Genomic DNA, 21453 nt, shown 5'->3' with positions numbered 1-21453 from the left:
ATAGATATTGACTTGGTGTGTTTCTTGGGGGAGTAAGGGTGTGATATGTGTGTATGCACCCGACTCCACCTTGGGTCACGCCAAGCTAGAGGGGGGCCCCTAAGGGTTCCACCTGCTTCACTAGGACGCATAGTGACATACATACCCTTTAAGTCGTGCAGGTCAGGCATTTTTGACAGATATAGGTTGGAGGTGCTGTGTGGGTTTTCATCTTTTCATCAGGTGCCTTTAAATAAATTGACATGATTTGGGGGAAATAGGGGATTATTTTGTATGAAACAGAGGGATTAGAGGGATAGAGGGTGGGGATAACTAAGGGGTGGATAGCCTCATCTGCTGTGGGCAACCTGAGGGGGAGAGGGAAGCTCATACAGAGCCTGGATTAGTGGCCTGGAGGCCATGAGTGGATAATTTTGGCTTATGCTGTATGTGGGAATTTGTCTATTTTGACTGTATAAAAGGGGTTTTTGACATGTTTGTATGTGGGTTTTTGCTCGCAATATGTTAAGGGGTCTCGTTTTTTTAGGGGCTATAATGTTGTTATTATATATATATATTTTTTATCCGCTGTAGTAGTCATATTTGATAGATAGTGAGGGGTGGTCCTTATGGGAAGATTACTATAGGCATGAATATATAGATTTATAAGTCTTGAAGGTAGGCATTGATATGAGTAGTTTTTTTAGATGATATGTATATGCAGCGTATAGTGTATAACCGTATGCCCCATTGATGGCGGAACTAGCGGGCTGCGGAGGGGAGGCGGACGCATTGTGACGGGATACAGGGGAGGAGATACATAAGGGAAGCTAAGCGCATCAGACTCCGTGCCCCTGATGAGTCATTTATGACGAAATCGATCGGGCGGAGTCTGATGCGGAAGGACTGAAGCGTCTTACAAGCAGTGGCGAGGCGGCGAACGTGGAAGGTCCTTTCATCTACCGAGCGCGCGGCGGAGGTGAGAGGGAGCATACGCTTATCCGGAGCCTGCCAGCCCTGGCCATCAATCACGGGGGAGAGCCCGTTTAAAAAATTACTCTGAGCGAGCATTTTTATGGAGGAGCATGTGAGTGTAACTTGTACTTTTTACTAAATAAACCTTTTAAAGCGATATTGCACTATATGAGGCTTTTTATTGAGGTAACCAAGAGGACAGTCGGCCTAAAGGGAGGACTTTGCAACTTACTGGTGCCAGAGAGGTGGGGGACGACCCGGGAACGGTCCCGATGTGCATATAGACCATTGGTTGGTCTGTGTATTGCGGTGAGTGGCACACAAAGGGTGTGGTGGTGGCCTCTATACATCTGAAGATCTGCAATTCGTTCTGATGAAGAATTTTATTTATTGATGGATTTTTTTTATTTATTGATGGACTTTTAATTTTGAATGTGTAGTATTGTAAACCTTGAATGTGTTGTGCATACAGTCATTGAGCCTTCAAAAGCATCGTGAGCGCCAACCTCTATGAAAAGTTTTTGATATATTGCTATAGAGGAGGCGAACTGGTGTTATATATGTGACAGGAGTTTGGAAAGAGTCTTTGCTGTGAGCGCTAACCTCTTGCTGCTACCTTACAGGTGTGAACAGGGTGAGACAAAGACGCATTTGCAGTAGAAATAGCGACAACATCAGGAAAAACTTTATTAGACATATTAATTTTACTTTTGATGCTGCATAATTTAGGAATTTTCCCCATAGCAGGATCACAGATGGAAGATCTTAAAGATCTGTCTCTAAATGACAAGGGGTCCCACACATCCTTGAGAAAACTGGCACATTCATGCTGATCACAATCTGCAGGAACATCAGAGAAACAGGCATCAGATCGCAGAGATTCAAACTGCACGCAGTCAGGAGAGAATCCTCCAGGATTCGCACAGGAATCAACCACAGTGGCACACCCACTCATTTCAGATCGCACAATGTCAAGACTCACATGCTTCACCCCAGAAAGGCAGGAACAATCATCCGACAACGATGTCTCTTTATTGGAATCAATTGATTGGTGTGTGTGCAACTCATCCAAAATCGTCTGCCATACATAAATCACCAGATCCACATCACCCTCGTCACATTAATCGGAATCAATCAAAAGGTACATAGAATCGAGACAATCATTCAAGACATCTTCGCCTTTTGCGATGTAAAAATCACAAAAGGCTTTCCAATCAAAATCAAATTCCTCCATCAAGGCCCCAATGTCCCATGAGGCAAATGGAGGTTCAAACAGGCCAGTATCCAGATAATCTCCATATGGGTGGAGTTCAGGAACAAGAACAGATTTTTTAACTGTTTTAATATAGTGTGTGATCCTAGCTATAATAGGATCCACATAAGCTTTGGATTGGGACAAAAAACCCAGAGACTGAGCAACATCATGGTAAACATCATTATCATACTGAATGGTTTTGCACATTTCAGACTTGACAGAAATAACCTCTTTATTTGTGGTTGCTAGGGGCAATGAATCTTTTGGCTGACAAGCCAAATCAGCAGATTGGCCTGCAAGCACCAACTCATTAACATATGGTAATGACACAGAAATGTTGCATAACCTAATCTGATCAGCATCATGCACTGCAGGAAAAAACTCATAGAAATAACCTGGCAGGGGAATTCTAAGCTTACGAGAAAATACATGACTCAGAAATCTGCGAGGGTTATGTCTCAGATTCTCGTGTCTGGCACACTCATAAGCCCACACAAACAGATCCTCTTGGAAAAGATTGTAAGCAATCTGACCACTCCAAGTGGAAATATTGGTGGCCTGAAATTCAGGATTTGCCAAGAATCTTGAACATTCTGATATAAACTCATCTCTGGTTTCAGAGTCCAGTATCTTAAACCTCTTAAAGATACAGGACCCATATTTGACCAAATCAAACAAATCGGAAATTCCCTCTACACTGGGAATTTCGGTTTGGCTGGTCATACTGTAACGATTGTGGAATTCTCTCCGTGATCAGTGCACAAGACGTGCGCTGACACTGCGGAAATCCTCCACAAGCGTGTAATTTGAGGGAACCCAGCAAAAGGTGCAATGCACCTGTAGAGGGAAATTCCTGTCGACAGGTGGAGCTGTGGAGTGCAGAGGAACAGCTCCTCTGCCCTGCCACACACGCCAGACAGGAATTGTACGAAGGGAAGAAACGCAGGGCAAGATAGCCCTGAAAGAGAGAGATCAAAGCGACAGAGGGTATGTGTGTCCACCAAACTAGTCGCCACCCTGCGACGATGAACACACAACCAGGAAGACAAAGTGAGAAGGCAATCGCCAGAGATGGCGATTGCTAACAGCGACACAAGACCGAATAAGCACAGATGAGGAATGTATATATGTCCACCAATCTAGCCGCCAACCTGCGACGGTGGACACACAACAGAAGAAACCAAGTGAGAACGCAATCGCAAGAGAAGCGATTGCGGAAGAGAATGAGCACAGGGACAGATTGTATGTGTGTGCACCAAACTAGTCGCCAACCCGCGACGGTGCATACACAACAGCAGATATGAAGTAGGAACGCAATCGCGAGAGATGTGATTGCCAGAGGTGACACAAGGCTACAGCAAGGCACAGCACGAGAGTAGCAAAGGCACAGCAAATCATACAATGAGAAGATCAGGAAAATAACAAACGCTAGCTAAACGCGAACACCGCACTCATTCGCAACAGTGCACGCGTTTATGCGCGACCTCCGCGTGTTAAGCACAGCAGAGACAAGCACGCCTAACTAACCACCGACAGACAAACATGAAACAGAGGATGCGAGCGCTTGCTTAACGGTTACCTCACTGAGCCTCCAGCAAGCGTTCGTAGCAGACAAGACAGATACACGAAAACAGGTAAGTGAGAGATAGGATCCACAGCACTAGCGCAAGGTGAGTGCAATCCAGGCGAGACAGATTAGAGGAGATAGCTGGTAGCAACCGCTGCTCCAGCTATACTCCAAGAACAAAGATCAGAATGACTTCCTGTCGACCACCGCTGGGACAGAACAATCGCAAAAGACAAACAAAACAGATATGCAATCCTAACTGCACTAGGAAATCTGCCTTATGCAGTTCCAGGAATTACTCTAAACTAATCTTCAAACAATGAGCAAGGCTGACACTCCAAGAATGTTCCACAGGACTAACCCTTATGACCAGCCAAGGACTCTGGGAAACATAGCTCTTTACATTGCCAGTCATCAAAGGAAGCAGGTAGGGGATTTGCATAACGAGTGTATGCAAATTCCTCAGCAGCAGAACAGACCAGAAACTTGTAATGGAAAGACAGGTCTCTCTTGCAGAGACCTGCAGCCCACAGACTAGAGGAATGGTCAAACAGCTGTCCGCCAGTGCATCCAGCTGAGCGGATCATTACAGCTATCCCCTGCACTCAGAAGCTGTTCTATAACAGACAAGATTTTTATGGCTGTAATCGCATACAGTTCGACTGGGTCCCAACTGTGTCCCCCATCCTTTAGATTGTAAGCCTCTGGCAGGGCCATCTCCCTTAGTGTTTCCAGCTTGATTATGCAATCTTACTGACAATCACCCCTCTTGTGGACTAGAACAGTCTCTATTTTGACCTATGACACTGTATTATCAAATCATTTGCATGATCTTGTTTTGTTGTGAGTTTCCTGTGTGTCCTACCTTGTATGTTAACCCTTTTATCTATTGTGCAGCGCTGCGTAACAAGTTGGCGCTATATAAATACAATTATTAATAATAATAATAACTGGACAGAAACTGTCAGCAGCAGATCTGAAAGCTTAACTCTTTGAGGCAGAAAAAGAAAAAAAAAGGAACACAGCCTAGTTATATACACAAGTCTATCTCATCATGTCACCTGAGCTTCACTTTAAAGAGAATGTTCTGGGTTTTTTTTTTTCATCCTATGAAACATATCACATCAAAACTCCACTTTATAACATATCTAAAACTAAGAACACGTATGTGGGTCACTCAGCAAATACAACAATACCAAAAGGATATAGGGCCCTGCCCATGCAAGCTTACCGTTTAAAACGGACCCAAACCAAACATTTTTTTGAATTCAAAATATTTTGTTGCACCACTCTGACACATACAAATATAAATAAACACTCCTTCAAGCCTATGAGCATTTCAGTGCATGCTATTCACCCTTCTCTTTTCATAACTAGTGTTATACTGGTGGCAGCCATTAGCAATTCCTCCTCTGCCGGACACCATCTACTCCAACAGTCTGCCGGATTCTGTCCCAGCAATATAAAAGGAAGGGAGGGGTTCCTCCGATAAATGTAAAATATTTTATATTTGTCATCATGCAGCTAAAAAAAGGCTGCTATTTATTATTATAATTTAGAAAATAGATTTTATTTCTGAAATCTTGTATTTTTAGTTTGGGTCCACCACTTGAGGACCACAATGATTAACCTCCGTGAAGACCAGGCACATTATTGTGAAAATGGCCACTGCAGCTTTAAGGTCATGCTGCAGGGCCGCACAACACAGTACACAAGTGATTCCCCCCCCCCTTTTCCCCCCACCAACAGAGCTCTCTGTTGGTGGTGTCTGATCACCCCCAGGTTTGTTTGTTTATAAACAAACATTTGCTGTGTCTTTTTTTTATAAACTTTTTTTTTTTTTTTAATGAAAATTACCCTCCTTCCCCCCGTCTGCCTATCACAGGGATCGGCTGTGATAGGCTTCAGCCTATCACAGCGTATCGCTTCTGAGTCCCTCAGGGGGACAGCCGTGTCACACGGCTGTCCCCAGTACAGCGCTGCTACTGATTGCAGTGCTGTACACTGTGCAAAGACGGCGTCTTTACACAGTTTTGCTGTCTAACAGAAGTCGGGGAGGCAGGAGCTCCACCCCTCAAGCAGGAGATGCGCGTGCAGCCTACGCACAATCTCCTGCAAATCCCAACCCCAGGACTTGACGCCAATTGGCGTTAGGCAGTCCTGGGGCTGCCGCCGCGGTCACGCCCATTGTCGTGGGGCAGTCGTTAAGTAGTTAAGAGGTGATTAGAGAAGCAACAGTGTAGCAGCACTTAGGATGGTATACATGCCTTATTGATTTATAGTAAACTCCTTTTTTAGATAGTGCCATGTCATCCAAGCTACAGTTCATACAGTATAAGTGTTGTTTGCAGACAATAAACTAACTGTAGAGTGTAGAGATCCCTGTTGTTGAGACTGGTTTCCAAATAAAATATAATCTGTCCCTCTCCACTGCTTTTCATATTGAAGCAGATGTTATGAACACTTCAGCAAACTTTTAGTAAGATAGAAATAATTAGTGAGAAATAGTGTTGTTTGTGTGTAACAGAACTAGAGCATAGAGAGTAATGTGACTACTAGGTCAGACTCTGTTTTGATGGTCAGAATCACATACTAAAACAGGAAATTATTATGGCAAATCACAGCCTTACAAACATTTAGCTGATGAAACTGACCATGTGCTTTCCTATGAATTCTGCTACACTTGACCAAAAATTGTTGATGAGTCATTGCTGTAATGTAAACAATAGCATATAATATAAAACCAATAATGTAAGAATATAATATTATTGATCCAAGCCTAATTTACATTATTGTAAGTATAACTTTCAGTGTGCAAAATAATTAATTTACTTTGTACCATATATTGATATAAGGTACAATTATCAATAACAAATTAAATTAACTATCAATTAACCAGCTTGCCCGTAATTCAAAACTGTTCTTAATCTCCACCCCCGTTGCAAATAAGTGTGAAGCTCTGTGGCCACACTGGAGGTGCTCTAATCAAAACAACACTTTAATAATTACACAAATAAAAAATACATTCAAAAACAGTTTTTAGTACTAAACATAACAAATAAGCACTGAGCTTGTCATCCCTCACAAAACAGCTCATAATTGTAGAATAAGCTGATTACACCTTATGAGGCCTTGTCTCCTGATCGTGGTCTCAACTGAGTTTTCTCCTAGAACAAACCTCATTTTTTTTTTTCATTTATTTGAAAGAATAGGCAATTTCAGACCAGAATAACAGTGTTACATTGTCCAAAAATCACTTTAACTTAGATAATGTCATGTATTTGTTAACATTACTAACAGTGAATTCTAATGATTGCTTAACATGCATTTCCTTCATCTAGAGTGGAGCTAGAATTAACATTTCAGAAGGGAATTGTCCAGAGAGGATTGTTACGATAACGGGTCCCACAGATGCTATATTCAAGGCCTTTGCCATGATTGCATATAAATTTGAAGAGGTAATAGTTTCCAGTCTGAGAGTGTCTGTAAATAGCTACAACCCACACATCTATCTATCTATCTATCTATCTATCTATCTATCTATCTATCTATCTATCTATATCATCTATCTACTTATCATTCATATCTACTGTATCTATGTGAGTATTCTTTTGTTACTTTTTTTGCTTTGTTGTTTATTTTGTGTTGATTTAACCACTTAAGTACCAGCAGTCTCTGACCCCTTAAGAACCAGAGACTTTCTGGTATAAAAATCGGGGCTCACCAACGTCACGCCATACGGACCCGTTGCTCTCACCATTTGTGCCACTCTCCCGTTGCTGAAGCCCACTCTTTAAGCTGTCAGTATGACAGTGATCACCGGGTTAGGAGCCAATGAAATCGGCTCCGGAGCGGCTCAAGGAGCTGTGCTGTCATACTGACAGCAGAGTGAGTGGGCTGCAGTAGCGGGAAAGCGGTCCGATTGGCGGTAGCGACAGGAGTGTGCAGTGCGGTAATTGAAATCTACACCCTGGCAGGATAACAGGTACCAAACAGGGTGTAGATATCAATTACAAACATCTAGCAGCGGTTAAAAAATACCTGACCCAAGGCAAAGAGGTATGTTCCTGCCGTGTGCACATACTTCTGTGAGCTATCCCTTCCTCTCCTCGTTCTCCACAATCCTTTGGCTATAGTAACAATTTTCAGGCTTGCTGCTATATTCTCTCCTATCAACCTCTTATTCCCTCCACTTAAAGTGGACCTGAACTCTTGCACACGACAGAAGGAAAACAGAGAGAAATGTCCCCTGTATGTATTTAGAGAGTTCAGCCTGTTTAATTCTCCCTTATTTGTGTATAATCACAAGTTGCAAATTGATATTTCCTCTGTGTCACATGACTCCCACGGCAGATAAAGCAGATAAGCTCATTCGAAAGCACAGGCTGTTAACAATATGAGTAGAGAGGAAGTTCTGAGTTCAGGTCCGCTTTAAGGCAAGCATGTCCAAAGTCTGGCTCGGGGGCCAAATGCAGCCCGTGAGCCATTTCTGGTGGCCCCCAAAACTTTTTACAGTTGTAATACCATGTGGCCTGCAGGCCGTAGCTGTGGTGCCACATGCAGGGGCCAGCAGCAGTAACAGCCACTGATTAGCAGCTGCCACTGTGCATAGTGTACCTAACTGCAATCAGTAAAACATGTGTTTAATTTCGTTAATTCGGCCCCTAGCATGGTCAAGAATGGTGATATGGCCCTTGGCCTAAAAAATGTGGACACCTCTGAGAAACCGTAACCAATAATTGAACTTCATCCCAATCAGTGGCTGATACCCCCTTTCCCTTAAGAAATCTTTTCCTTTTCACAAACAGATCATCAGGGGGCTGATATTGGCTGATATTGTGTTGAAACCTCTCCCACAGTGTGATGTCAGGACCATGGTTCTGACATCACACTGTGGGAGCCTTGTTGCATTGTGGGAAATAACAGCTGTTTACAGCTATTTCCGACTGCCAAAAAAGCAAGCAACATCTCCTTCCACTGACATCACCTGCCAGCAGTAAAAATGTCACCATGTGATAAATGTCAGAATCTTAATCAGGGAGAGGCAAGCTTTTACAATGGGCAAACACTGACTAAATCATTTATACATAAATATTTTTTAAAATTAAGCACTTTTTTATTACATTATTTTCACTGGAGTTCCTCTTGAAGGGGAGTGAAAGGAGTAGGGAAAATGAGCTAATGGAACAGTAATAGGAGGAAACATTGCATGAGCCTGCCTCTTCCTGTCTAAAAATGTGACTTTAGACAGAAGTCTAATTTTTCAAGGAGTGATTACAGCAACCAGGAGGTAAGAGAAGAGAAATGGAGAACTCACAGAGGTATGTGGATCCAGCATGAACATATAAGTCTGTGCTTACTTTGGTAGCGTTACCTCAGGTCCGGTGTGCTTTAAAAGAAGTCACATGATGTTTTCTTAGCAATTTATTCTCAGTAAGGAAATGTGCAAGTGCTGAGGTTAAAATTGAACATAACAATTGTAATTAGATTTGCAAAACATACATAGCACTGTTCCAAATATTTTCAAAAATATATAGTGAATGTGATAGAGATCATTAGGTGGTTTAGCACTTGTAATAAGGATAAAAATGGGTGTGGTCACAACTGATAGTAGGTGGAGCCAAATAATCAATAAAACATAAAGATATGTGAGTAACTAAATGGAGCTTTACAGGGTATGTGTGGTAGAGTAAAAATACAATCACAGAATTCACTAATTGGTTTGTCTTCCAAACATCCCTAGTGCCATAAGCAGTGGCGTAGCAATAGGGGGTGCAGAGGTAGCGACCGCATCAGGGCGCTTAGGCCAGAGGGGCACCCTCTATCACAGTATTAGCTCTCTATTGGTCCTGTGCTGGTAATAATCACTTCTATAGATGCTTTGAATAGTAGTAATCCTTAACACACTGCTCCCCATCCCCTTCTTGCATCTCTGATACTGTGGTTGTCCTTGGCAGGTTTTGGTATGCCATATCAATTGTTATGTATAGAGTGCTTGGGGGACCCTGTGTAAAACTTGCACTGGGGCCCATAGCTCCTTAGCTACGCCACTGGCCATAAGTATCAAAAGAAACAGTCTATCAATGGGACTTTTGAGGGGAGTATGTGTATAATATATCCACAAAGAGAACATTAAGTTAAAATTCAGCTTTTATTATATCACCAATAGATAAGAAACACAAAGACAATTTAGAATATTTCAGTTACATTTTAGCCTGATTTAGTTATATTCCCAAATGAGAGCAATACGTTTTGAATCAGGATGATGCCATTTATACATTTTTCTGATGTCTGACAAGGTACAATCAGTGCTGCTCGTAATGGAAAAATCTACGCTTACGGATCATTACGCGTAATTTTACGCTATTACGCATTACGCAATTACGGTTACGGCGAAGGAAATTATCTACGGTACATCACTGTAATTACGCATAAACGTACGCAATTACGCGTAAGGATACCGTAATGAAGGCGCTTACACTACGATGTTACGCGTAGTGCCGTAATACCCATTAATGCGTATTTTTTGACGCATGCGGACGATATGTACGCAATAGCCGTCAATGTGACAGTTATTGCGTACATATCATTCGTATGCGTCAAAACGTACGCTTATACTGAAGGGCGGGAGAAGATACTATTGGTTGCTTAGGATGTTGACTGATTGGCTACTCTTAGAAAATGGGAGATTTTACGTTAGTAATTACGGGTAAAATTACGCGTAAGTGTTCGTAAAATTACGCATGCCTAGCAATTACGGTAGACAGTGTAATTACGATACCACTTACGGTCTTACGCGTAAATAATTACGCGTAAGACCGTAAGTTACGCGTAACGCTTACACGTAAATTTACCTTGAATTACGATGCGTAATTATGCTCATGCGTAATTTCGGCCCAGCACTGGGTACAATACTCTACTGCTATTCCCAAATGTATCATACATTTACTGTGCAGCAGAGGGCAATGTGACACCTTCACTAAGCAGCATTTTCTATAGCTATGTGCCTGGATTTCTTGCAATGAATACAATATCCTTTCTTTCTAGGACATCATAAATTCAATGAGTAATAGCACTGCAACCAGCAAACCTCCTGTCACTTTACGGCTCGTGGTGCCAGCAAGTCAATGTGGCTCCTTGATTGGAAAAGGTGGCTCCAAGATTAAGGAAATCAGAGAGGTCAGTATACTTGTGTACTTATAGAGTTAGTAAATCCATCAGGTATCTTCTGAGACAGTCAAGAAAAGTTCCACGAAGTGCAAAACTCATACAACATATATTATGTATATTACCATTTCCATAATCCCTTATTACCTTTAGTAGGAATGAGTATTTTAAATCAACCAAATACAATCATTTGTGGTGTTTATAAGAGTCTGGCCAGCTTTGGTTAATCTCAATGTTTTTTCTTTTTGTGGTGGTAGCTTAGTCATGTACGTATGAATACGCTGCTGGGAGACTTGGGCGCAGGATACAGCTGATATACGGCTTAGCCTGCTCCTGCACATGTCCAGGCGGCATTAATTACTATTCCCTCTCCAGGTTGTCGTGAATGGTAGGGAATAATGTAATTCAGCTTCCAGCTATTGCTGGCGGCCGAATTACAGTGTTTTAAAAGTAACTTAAAGAGACTCCGTAACAAAAATTGCATCCTGTTTTTTTATCATCCTGCAAGTTCCAAAAGCTATTCTAATGTGTTCTGGCTTACTGCAGCACGTTCTACTATCACCATCTCTGTAATAAATCAACTTATCTCTCTCTTATCAGACTTGTCAGCCTGTGTCTGGAAGGCTGCCAAGTTCTTCAGTGTTGTGGTTCTGTGATGCATCTCCCCCCTTCAGGCCCCTCTCTGCGCACTGCCTGTGTATTATTTAGATTAGGGCAGCTTCTCTCTTCTCTCTTATCTTTTACAAGCTGGATAAATCCTCCTCTGAGCTGGCTGGGCTTTCACATACTGAGGAATTACATACAGGCAGAGCTGTCTGCACTCTGCAGGAAGAAACAGCCTGACACTTCAGTGGAAGATAGCTGCAGGGGGAAAGAAACACACAAATGATCTCTTGAGATTCAAAAGGAAGGGTGTATACAGCCTGCTTGTGTATGAATGTATTTTCTATGTGTGGACTTACCGTACATCAACCTACTTCCTGTTTTGGTGGCCATTTTGTTTGTTTATAAACAAACTTTTTAAAACTGTTTTTAACCACTTTTAATGCGGCGAGGAGCGGCGAAATTGTGACAGAGGGTAATAGGAGATGTCCCCGCCTAACGCACTGGTATGTTTACTTTTGTGCGATTTTAACAATACAGATTCTCTTTAAGCTCCGTCTTCTGACGGGGCCAAAGTTACTCACTATGTGCCGGCCGCTATAGCCGTAATTCCTATTATGATCTATGGTGGCAACGGCTACGCCCAATTCTCCTGCACTGTATCGGACTTGTTCGACATAGTCTGCTTGTCTGAGAGATGAGCAGGTGAGTATGAGTTTACCTATAATTTGGCATGACCAGTAATTCTGAATATTTTTTAGTTATGGCAAAAGCAAAAACATAGCAAACACATTTTTCCTATTTTTTGTTTTGCAGTAAAGCTGTGCAGTACAATTGTGCAGTAAAACTCCCCAGTTGCAAAATAATCGTGTCACAATGCACAGTGTGAATAAGTGAAAATCTCAATCACAGCAACTGAGATTTCCTGTGAAAAAAAGCCCTTAGTCATGCACTGGGGACGTTGGTAATTTTCCAAGGATGATGTCTTCTGACAGCAGCATTGGGCTGATAATAAAGTATTTTTGATACATAGGCCGATATGCAATTACGTTTTCCTCCAATGTTTTCTCTTTAGGAGATAATTTTTCATCTTCTCTTTAAAATAACTTTTCAGCATTTCGCAATTGAAGATGTACCCAAAGTAGTAGAAAAGTACTATCAAAACTACTTTGGGCATTTTCTTGCTTTAGAGGTTTAAAAGGCATTTTATTAACAAGGCGTGAAAACTAAGGAGAAGAAGTAAATTACAATTAACTTTTTCTCCTAACTTTTCTCCCAACTGATGGAGTAGAGTGGTCTGTACACGCAGATAGGCACCCAGTATAACAAGTTAGAACTCTTTACTGAAGAAAAGCATGCAGACACACACAACACACCATCATTCACACCATCATTCTACAGACAGTGACATCTTGTAGATGCTTTAATATACTGCAGTTTAAAGTAATTCTGATGATTCGGCGAACAATAAATAGATAATTTGTGAATTAAACCAATAGCAAGCAAGAAAATACTTAAAATAATTTTGATAGTACATTTTCAACTTCTTTTAGGTGCTTTTTCAATTGCGAAGTGAGAAACCTATGTAAAAGACAAGATGAGAAAACTCAGGAGAAAAACGCAATTGCATGTGGGCCGTTATTTCTTAATGAGGATGTTCTACACATTCTGGAGTTCTTCTTTGTGTGTGATGGGGGCCCCATAGCAAAATAACTAAAGAGCCCCTTCACTCACTAGCCCGCATCTTAAATGAACATGTGTTGTAATATTTCCTTGTTTTTGGTGCTGCATCTGCTCCCCCTGCTAATGTTTTGCCAGCAGAGTAGAATGTTGCTATATGGTGGCATTAAACAGATCTCTGTCACGATTGTGGAACTTTCCCCGTGATCAGCACACAACGCGTGCGCTGACACGGCGGAGATCCTCCACAAGCGTTTAATTTGCAGGAACCCAGCAAAAGGTGCTACGCACCTGTAGAGGGAAATTCCTGTCGGCAGATGGCGCTGGGGAGTGCAGAGGAACCAATCCTCTGTACCTCCACAAGTGCCAGACAGGAATTGTACGAAGCGCAGAATGCAATCGCAAGAGAGGCGATTGCGAATGAGATTGAGCAAAGGGATAGGTTGTATGTGTGTGCGCCAATCCAGTCGCCACTCCGCGACCGCGCACACACAACAGCAGATACGAAATAGGAACGCGATCGCGAGAGGTGCGATCGCGAGACGTGACACAAGGCAGAACAGAATAGAATACAAGGGTAGCAAAGGCACAGCAAATACAATAAGGAGATACGGAAAATAACAACCGCTAGCTAACCGCGAACACCGCACTCATTCGCAACAGTGCACGCGGTTATGCGCGATCTCCACTTGATAAGCACAATAGAGACAAGCACGCCTAACTAACCATAAACAGACAAACATGAAACAGGGGACGCGAGCGCTTGCTTAACGGTTACCTCACCGAGCCTGTAGCAAGCGCAGCGGACAAGACAGACACACGAAAAACAAGAACTAGGCAGGAAGGATCCACCGCTCTTCCGCCAGAGCAAGTGTGATCCAAGCAGGAACATAGATCAGAAAGATCCACAGCCGCTAACGCTAGCGGCTAGTGCGATCTCAGCAAGACAGAACGATTCGCTATCAACCGCCGTTGGTGACAGCGCAATCGCGACCGACAAGACAGAACAGAAGGATCCCCAGCGCTCGCACAAAGTAGCTAGCGCGATCCCAGGAAACAGAACAGAAGGATCCCCAGCGCTAGCACAAAGTAGCTAGCGCGATCCCAGGAAACAGAACAGAAGAGATAGCTGGTAGCAACCGCTGCACCAGCTATACTCCAAGAACGTAGATCAGAACCATTTCCTGTCAACCACCATAGGGACAGGACAATGGCAAACAGGCAAGACAAGACAGAACAGGCAATACAGATAATACAACCTGACTGGGCTAGAAGGGGAGCCAAAAGCAACCCCCAGGAATTAACTATACTAGATAGCAATGGCTGACACTCCAGCAGTGTCCATCAGGAACTGAGCAAGGAAGGGAAATGACCAGCAAAGCATTCTGGGAAACATAAAGCTCTTATAGTGCCAGTCATCAAAGAAGGCAGGTAGGGGATTTGCATAACGAATGTATGCAAATTCCCCAGCAAGAGAACAGAACAGAAACTTGCAATGAAAAGACAGGTCTCTGTTCCAGAGACCTGCAGCCCACAGACTAGAGGAATGGACAAACAGCTGTCTGCCTGTGCAGCCAGCTGAGCGGATCATCACAGTACCCCCCCTTCTAGGGATGGATTCCAGACATCCCTCAAGACTGGTAACATCACAAAACTCTAACTGAAGACTCATGAAGGTCAGGACAGCCCGACAAGGCCCAATTCCAGAGTCAGTCCATCCGAAACCGACCTCATCGGAAGCAGAAGCCACCGAAACATGCCCATTAGCACTACAAGTCTCAGCGTAACACCCATCAGGACTGTGGACACCAGAGAAGAAGCCATCGACACCCTCCAGACAATACCCACCACCTTCCAAGGAGCGTCCAAGAATACCAAACCTGCCGCAATACCTGTTCGAAGTGTCCCTTACAACACCAAAGCCATTGCTGATCGTATTCAGGGCACCAAGCAAAACCTTTCCTGGAATCTCCCAGAACGCCTTGAAGCTCCGCAGAGATCCCAAGAAGCCAGAACGCTCACCAGGCTCACATGGAGAACCACCAAGAACCCCTATGGAACCTATGATCATTCCAGACTCAAAATTAGCAGGACACCCATCAAGATCAGGACTTTCAGGGACCACTTCTGGGCATGCAAGCAGGCAGGCTATATCAGAACATGTCTCCACTGAGGAAGCATCTGAGTACGCTGGTAACCGAGGCACACTTGGGCTTTCTGGGTCACAGAGCACATCGGGGTACACTAGTACAGGAGAAACCTCAGGACATGTCGGGGAACTGCCAACCTCAGAGTCCGACACGACAAGACCAAAACCAGTACCGGGCAGAAAATCATCACGAGTAAAGGTCACAGGTACTGGTCTTTCAAAAGAAGACTCAAATTCAGAATTTTCTGTAACTGTAATATCATCATTGACTACACATGAATGAAGCTCCACAAGAGCTGCAAAAGTAGTCAGCAAGGCAGCAATGCCTACTGAAGTGGGCAACACCTCAGAAGGACCTGGGGGGCAGGAGACATCTCCTTCAAGTTCTGCACCCTTTGGGAGGAACTCGGAGACCTTCAGATCATCAAACAAGACCTCAGGAACATCATTTTTCAAGTTGTCTAAGAAGGATTCTGTACTATCCATGTTACAGGGCAAAACTGGAACTTTACTTTGAGAACAGGGCAGATGTCCCAGGGAAGGTTCCACCATAAACTGAGACTGAATTTCATCATCATGAGTGGAACGTACAGGAATATTCACTGGACCACACACTGACTCCCTAACTTTAATCTCGCTGCACCCAGAACTCTGCGTAGTAATCAAACTAGCTTGCAACTCCAAAACTGCAGAAAGACAGGTAAAAATAGCAGCAATACCTAGACGAGCCTCTAGGGGCAGGGCAGGAGATATTGTACAAGGCAATATTGACTCATCCAGAGTACTGGGTGGAGAGTCAATACTTTCTTCAGAATCAGACTCGCAAATGTCAATGCAAGTGGACATCATGCCTTCATTCATGGTACAGGGCAGGTTCAGAGAAAGCTTCTCTGGACAAGGCAAAGAAGCTTCAGCATCAGATTCGCAAAACCGAAGCGCTGTCTCACTCTTAGATTCGGCTAACAAGGTCGAATCCGAGGAGTCAGAACGCAAAATTTGCGGATCCACGATCGCTTTAGGTTGCGAAACTGACGCTTCCATATCGCAAACCTCCGCGATCTGCGGAGCAGACTGCAAGGCATCTAGGACAGAAACACTGGAGCAACTGTCATCAGGCAACAGGCCTGCACAGGTGCGAACAGAATAAGACATAGATTCATTTGCAAAAGAAGTGGCGACAACAACAGGAGAAACTTTATTAGACACATCAATAATTTTCTTAAAGTTGCATAACTTAGGAATTTTCCCCATGGCAGGCTCACAAACGGACGATCTTAGAGATCCTGAGGGAAAAAATCTGTCTTCCTTAGACACAGGACCACACAGACCTTTTGCAGCCATACGTGCGGTGGCGACATCAGACCGCACTGGTTCAACTTCCACACAAGCAACTGCTCTGAACGACTTGCACTCAGACTTCAAACACTCAGTTGCTTTGGGAAAGGGAATGCATTCAAAACTCACTTTCTTTAAATCCAGAGGATTGGAACAATCGTCCGCTGACAATGTGTTTTTAGCAGATTGAAGCGCATGTAGTTCATCCAAAATCATTCTCCACACGTCAAACAGCGGAGTCACAAAGTCAGAGATACATTCACCAGTCTTGATTAAAGTGCACGCAGACTCAATGCACGCATACAAAACTGCTTCGTTTTTAGAACGGTATTGATTGCAAAACAATCTCCAATCACATTCCAATTCATAGACCAGGAGCTCGATCTCCCATTTCTCAAACGGGGGCTCCCATGCACACTTAACAAAGGATGAACAATCATAGTGCGCACAGTCTACAGATGGAACTGGAGCAGGAACAGAACGGGAATCTTTTACCTCTTTATTGGGATCAATTAATTGGTGTGTGTGTAATTCATCCAAAATGATCTGCCACACATACATCACCAGATCCACAACACACTTGTCACATTCATCAGAATCAATCAAAAGGCACACAGAGTCAAGACAATCGTTCAGGACATCCGCGCTTTTTGCGATGTAAAAATCGCAAAAGGCTTTCCAATCCAAATCAAATTCCTCCACCAAGGCCCCGATTTCCCATGAGGCAAATGGCGGTTCGAACAACCCAGTATCTAAATAATCTCCATATGGGTGGGGATCAGGAACGAGTACAGATTTTTTGACTGCTTTAATATAGTGTGCGATCCTACCTATAGCAGGATCCACATAAGCTTTGGATTGGGGCAAAAAACCTGGAAACTGATCAGCAGATGCATTATAAACATCATTATCATCATGCATGGTTTTGCCCATTTCAGACTTGACAGAAATAACCTCTCTATCTGTGGTTGCCATGGGCAACGGATCTTTCCGCTGTGAAGCCTTCCTAGATCTTTTACGTTTAGACTTAGAGGCTTTGGATGGCTGCTTTATGGATGAAAGAGTAGATGGAACAGCTGATTGAGCTGCTGACAACAACTCATTAAGGGGGTATGGTAATTGAGGTAATCTCAGCCAATTGTGAATTAAAAAGGCCAAGAATTCCAGGGGTCTTTGACTCAGGGTGGTATGATCTAACACATCATAACCCCACATTGACATTTCGCCCCCCAACAGAATGTAGACCATTTGGGGGGCCCAGGTAGACACTGGGGTGCATTGGAATTCAGGGTTCGCTAACAGTTTCGTACACTCAGACAAAAATTCGTCTGCTGATTCAGGTTCAAGTTTTTTAAATCTCTTAAAGGTACAAGAGCCATATTCGACAAAATCGTACAAATCGGAAATTCCGTCTACACTGGGGTTTTGGGTTTGGCTGGTCATTCTGTCACGATTGTGGAACTTTCCCCGTGATCAGCGCACAACGCGTGCGCTGACACGGCGGAGATCCTCCACAAGCGTTTAATTTGCAGGAACCCAGCAAAAGGTGCTACGCACCTGTAGAGGGAAATTCCTGTCGGCAGATGGCGCTGGGGAGTGCAGAGGAACCAATCCTCTGTACCTCCACAAGTGCCAGACAGGAATTGTACGAAGCGCAGAATGCAATCGCAAGAGAGGCGATTGCGAATGAGATTGAGCAAAGGGATAGGTTGTATGTGTGTGCGCCAATCCAGTCGCCACTCCGCGACCGCGCACACACAACAGCAGATACGAAATAGGAACGCGATCGCGAGAGGTGCGATCGCGAGACGTGACACAAGGCAGAACAGAATAGAATACAAGGGTAGCAAAGGCACAGCAAATACAATAAGGAGATACGGAAAATAACAACCGCTAGCTAACCGCGAACACCGCACTCATTCGCAACAGTGCACGCGGTTATGCGCGATCTCCACGTGATAAGCACAATAGAGACAAGCACGCCTAACTAACCATAAACAGACAAACATGAAACAGGGGACGCGAGCGCTTGCTTAACGGTTACCTCACCGAGCCTGTAGCAAGCGCAGCGGACAAGACAGACACACGAAAAACAAGAACTAGGCAGGAAGGATCCACCGCTCTTCCGCCAGAGCAAGTGTGATCCAAGCAGGAACATAGATCAGAAAGATCCACAGCCGCTAACGCTAGCGGCTAGTGCGATCTCAGCAAGACAGAACGATTCGCTATCAACCGCCGTTGGTGACAGCGCAATCGCGACCGACAAGACAGAACAGAAGGATCCCCAGCGCTCGCACAAAGTAGCTAGCGCGATCCCAGGAAACAGAACAGAAGGATCCCCAGCGCTAGCACAAAGTAGCTAGCGCGATCCCAGGAAACAGAACAGAAGAGATAGCTGGTAGCAACCGCTGCACCAGCTATACTCCAAGAACGTAGATCAGAACCATTTCCTGTCAACCACCATAGGGACAGGACAATGGCAAACAGGCAAGACAAGACAGAACAGGCAATACAGATAATACAACCTGACTGGGCTAGAAGGGGAGCCAAAAGCAACCCCCAGGAATTAACTATACTAGATAGCAATGGCTGACACTCCAGCAGTGTCCATCAGGAACTGAGCAAGGAAGGGAAATGACCAGCAAAGCATTCTGGGAAACATAAAGCTCTTATAGTGCCAGTCATCAAAGAAGGCAGGTAGGGGATTTGCATAACGAATGTATGCAAATTCCCCAGCAAGAGAACAGAACAGAAACTTGCAATGAAAAGACAGGTCTCTGTTCCAGAGACCTGCAGCCCACAGACTAGAGGAATGGACAAACAGCTGTCTGCCTGTGCAGCCAGCTGAGCGGATCATCACAATCTCTAACATTAGAAGAGTAAAGTCCCAGGACTTAGCAGCTGGTAATTTAGCTTTTTTGGTTCTCTATGGAGCGACATTTACTGTTAATCATCAAAACAAGTCCTTTTTCTACTTACAAAGCTTTCCAGTCAAATCAGCAGATTGAACTCTAAACAATTATCACATTACCATTTGCAAAATTTATAGTGAAAGTCCTCTTTTGTTAGGAAATAAACCATCTTTTAAAGTAAAACTGAAGTCATACAACACACTATTAAAACTTAAAGGATACATCTGACAAAGTTTAAAAAAATCATATTTACTTACCTGGGGCCTCCTCTAACGCCTGGAAGCCTATATGTTCCTTGCCACAGCTCTGCTCCAAGCCGGTCTCCCAGGATCCCCTCTGTAGCAGCCGACCCAGCCAGCACTGCCTCTGTGCAGAACACACTCCCAGCTACAGGATTGTGACCGCGAGCAGTGCAGCTGTACACTTGCATATGCGCAGAGGCCACCGACCTGGATACCCCGGGAGACTACCTGAAAGCGGAGCTGCGGTGAGAGACACATAGGCCTCCAGGGGATGGAGGAAGGATAGAGGAAGCCCCAGGTAAGTAAATCTGATTTTTTATCTTTTTCCAGATGTATCCTTTAAGCTTTAGTAGTGTGTTGTATGCCAAACCAGTATGTAAAGCAACTATGGACACGTCCCCATGATCTGGTGAAGATGGAGGAGAAAGCAGTCTACTCATCAACTGAACTTTGCTTTGAAATTATAGATATTTAGAGGTTTTTATTTTTCTGATAAAAATAAATACAGCATTAGACTGTGTTCATCAGTATTTTTGGCTCAATAATGCATTATTTCTCTATATATTATTTCTTGTACTTATGTCAAGTTCTTTTTCAAAGCTTGGCTTTAACAATTAGGCTAGAGTGTGAAAAAGTATAACTATAGATTACAAAACATTAACAATGCTAAAACTTGACTTGCCATAAAAGAAGATATATTGTATATTATTGTATTTTCTTCCTACTGTAGTCTACAGGTGCTCAAGTACAGGTAGCAGGAGATATGCTACCTAACTCTACAGAAAGGGCAGTGACCATTTCCGGCACCCCTGATGCCATCATCCAGTGTGTGAAGCAGATATGTGTGGTGATGCTGGAGGTACAGTGTATCAGAGTAGTGGTAATGTATATGCACCCACACTACACTTTTTCAACACACACACACACACATTCATTAAGGCAAAGAACAATATCTAATAGGCATAATCTCGCAGCATTTATTTTTGAGTGACTAGGGGCCTGGCTACCACCTGCTTTGATGCAAGTCCCTCTTCTGCCCTAAAAGCTCTGATGGCAAGTAGAAGAAGCCAATGATGGCAATGTGCCTGTGGGCTTAGTTCTCTGATCTTTACTTGGAGAACAGTAAACTGAATTGTGATAGCTATGGGTTACTGTACTTTGTAAATTACCATTTGTCTCTGCATATGAGGTGGCCAGCTACAGAGCAGTAAGAAACAGAAAATACAAATCAGAAGCCCCATTGCTGTCAAGGACTCACTTCCACCAGGTCATTTGATCGCTTAGCAAGACAATATGTAAATCTGCAACTGGACTGGGAAACCCTTTATGCCAGATCTGACAAGTTGCATTATTGCCGGTCTCCATTGGAAATTACTGTCTACTTTATTGTGAAGCCCAATTCCAGTGTGTTTTTAAATGTGGCTTTGGAGCATCGATAGAATTTGAGGGGGGGGGGGGGGGGGGGTTACTGCTACCTGATGTCTTATTGGAGAATTTTCCCTGACCTTCTGTCCCTAAGACCATTTTGTAGTTCAGGAAGGTTACGAGAATGTCCATATCCACAATGGGGTTGAGTATACATATAGAAT

General features: G+C 43.6%; 1 protein-coding gene across 14 annotated transcripts in view; it reads left to right on the top strand.

Annotated features, from left to right (window-relative positions):
• Positions 1-21453, top strand: part of PCBP3 (poly(rC) binding protein 3) — a 115862-nt gene that overhangs the window by 57319 nt on the left and 37090 nt on the right. For all 14 annotated transcript variants that reach the window (XM_068245271.1, XM_068245270.1, XM_068245269.1 and 11 more), the window contains exons 6-8: positions 7118-7234; positions 10824-10955; positions 20595-20723. In XM_068245271.1, the coding sequence (XP_068101372.1) occupies positions 7118-7234; positions 10824-10955; positions 20595-20723 (378 nt within the window). The remainder of the gene's footprint in view (positions 1-7117; positions 7235-10823; positions 10956-20594; positions 20724-21453) is intronic.

This window comes from Hyperolius riggenbachi, chromosome 7, assembly GCF_040937935.1.
Source record: "Hyperolius riggenbachi isolate aHypRig1 chromosome 7, aHypRig1.pri, whole genome shotgun sequence".
Taxonomy (NCBI): domain Eukaryota; kingdom Metazoa; phylum Chordata; class Amphibia; order Anura; family Hyperoliidae; genus Hyperolius; species Hyperolius riggenbachi.
The sequence above is the reverse complement of the archived record's forward strand: the minus strand, read 5'-3'. Positions and strand labels throughout refer to the sequence as shown.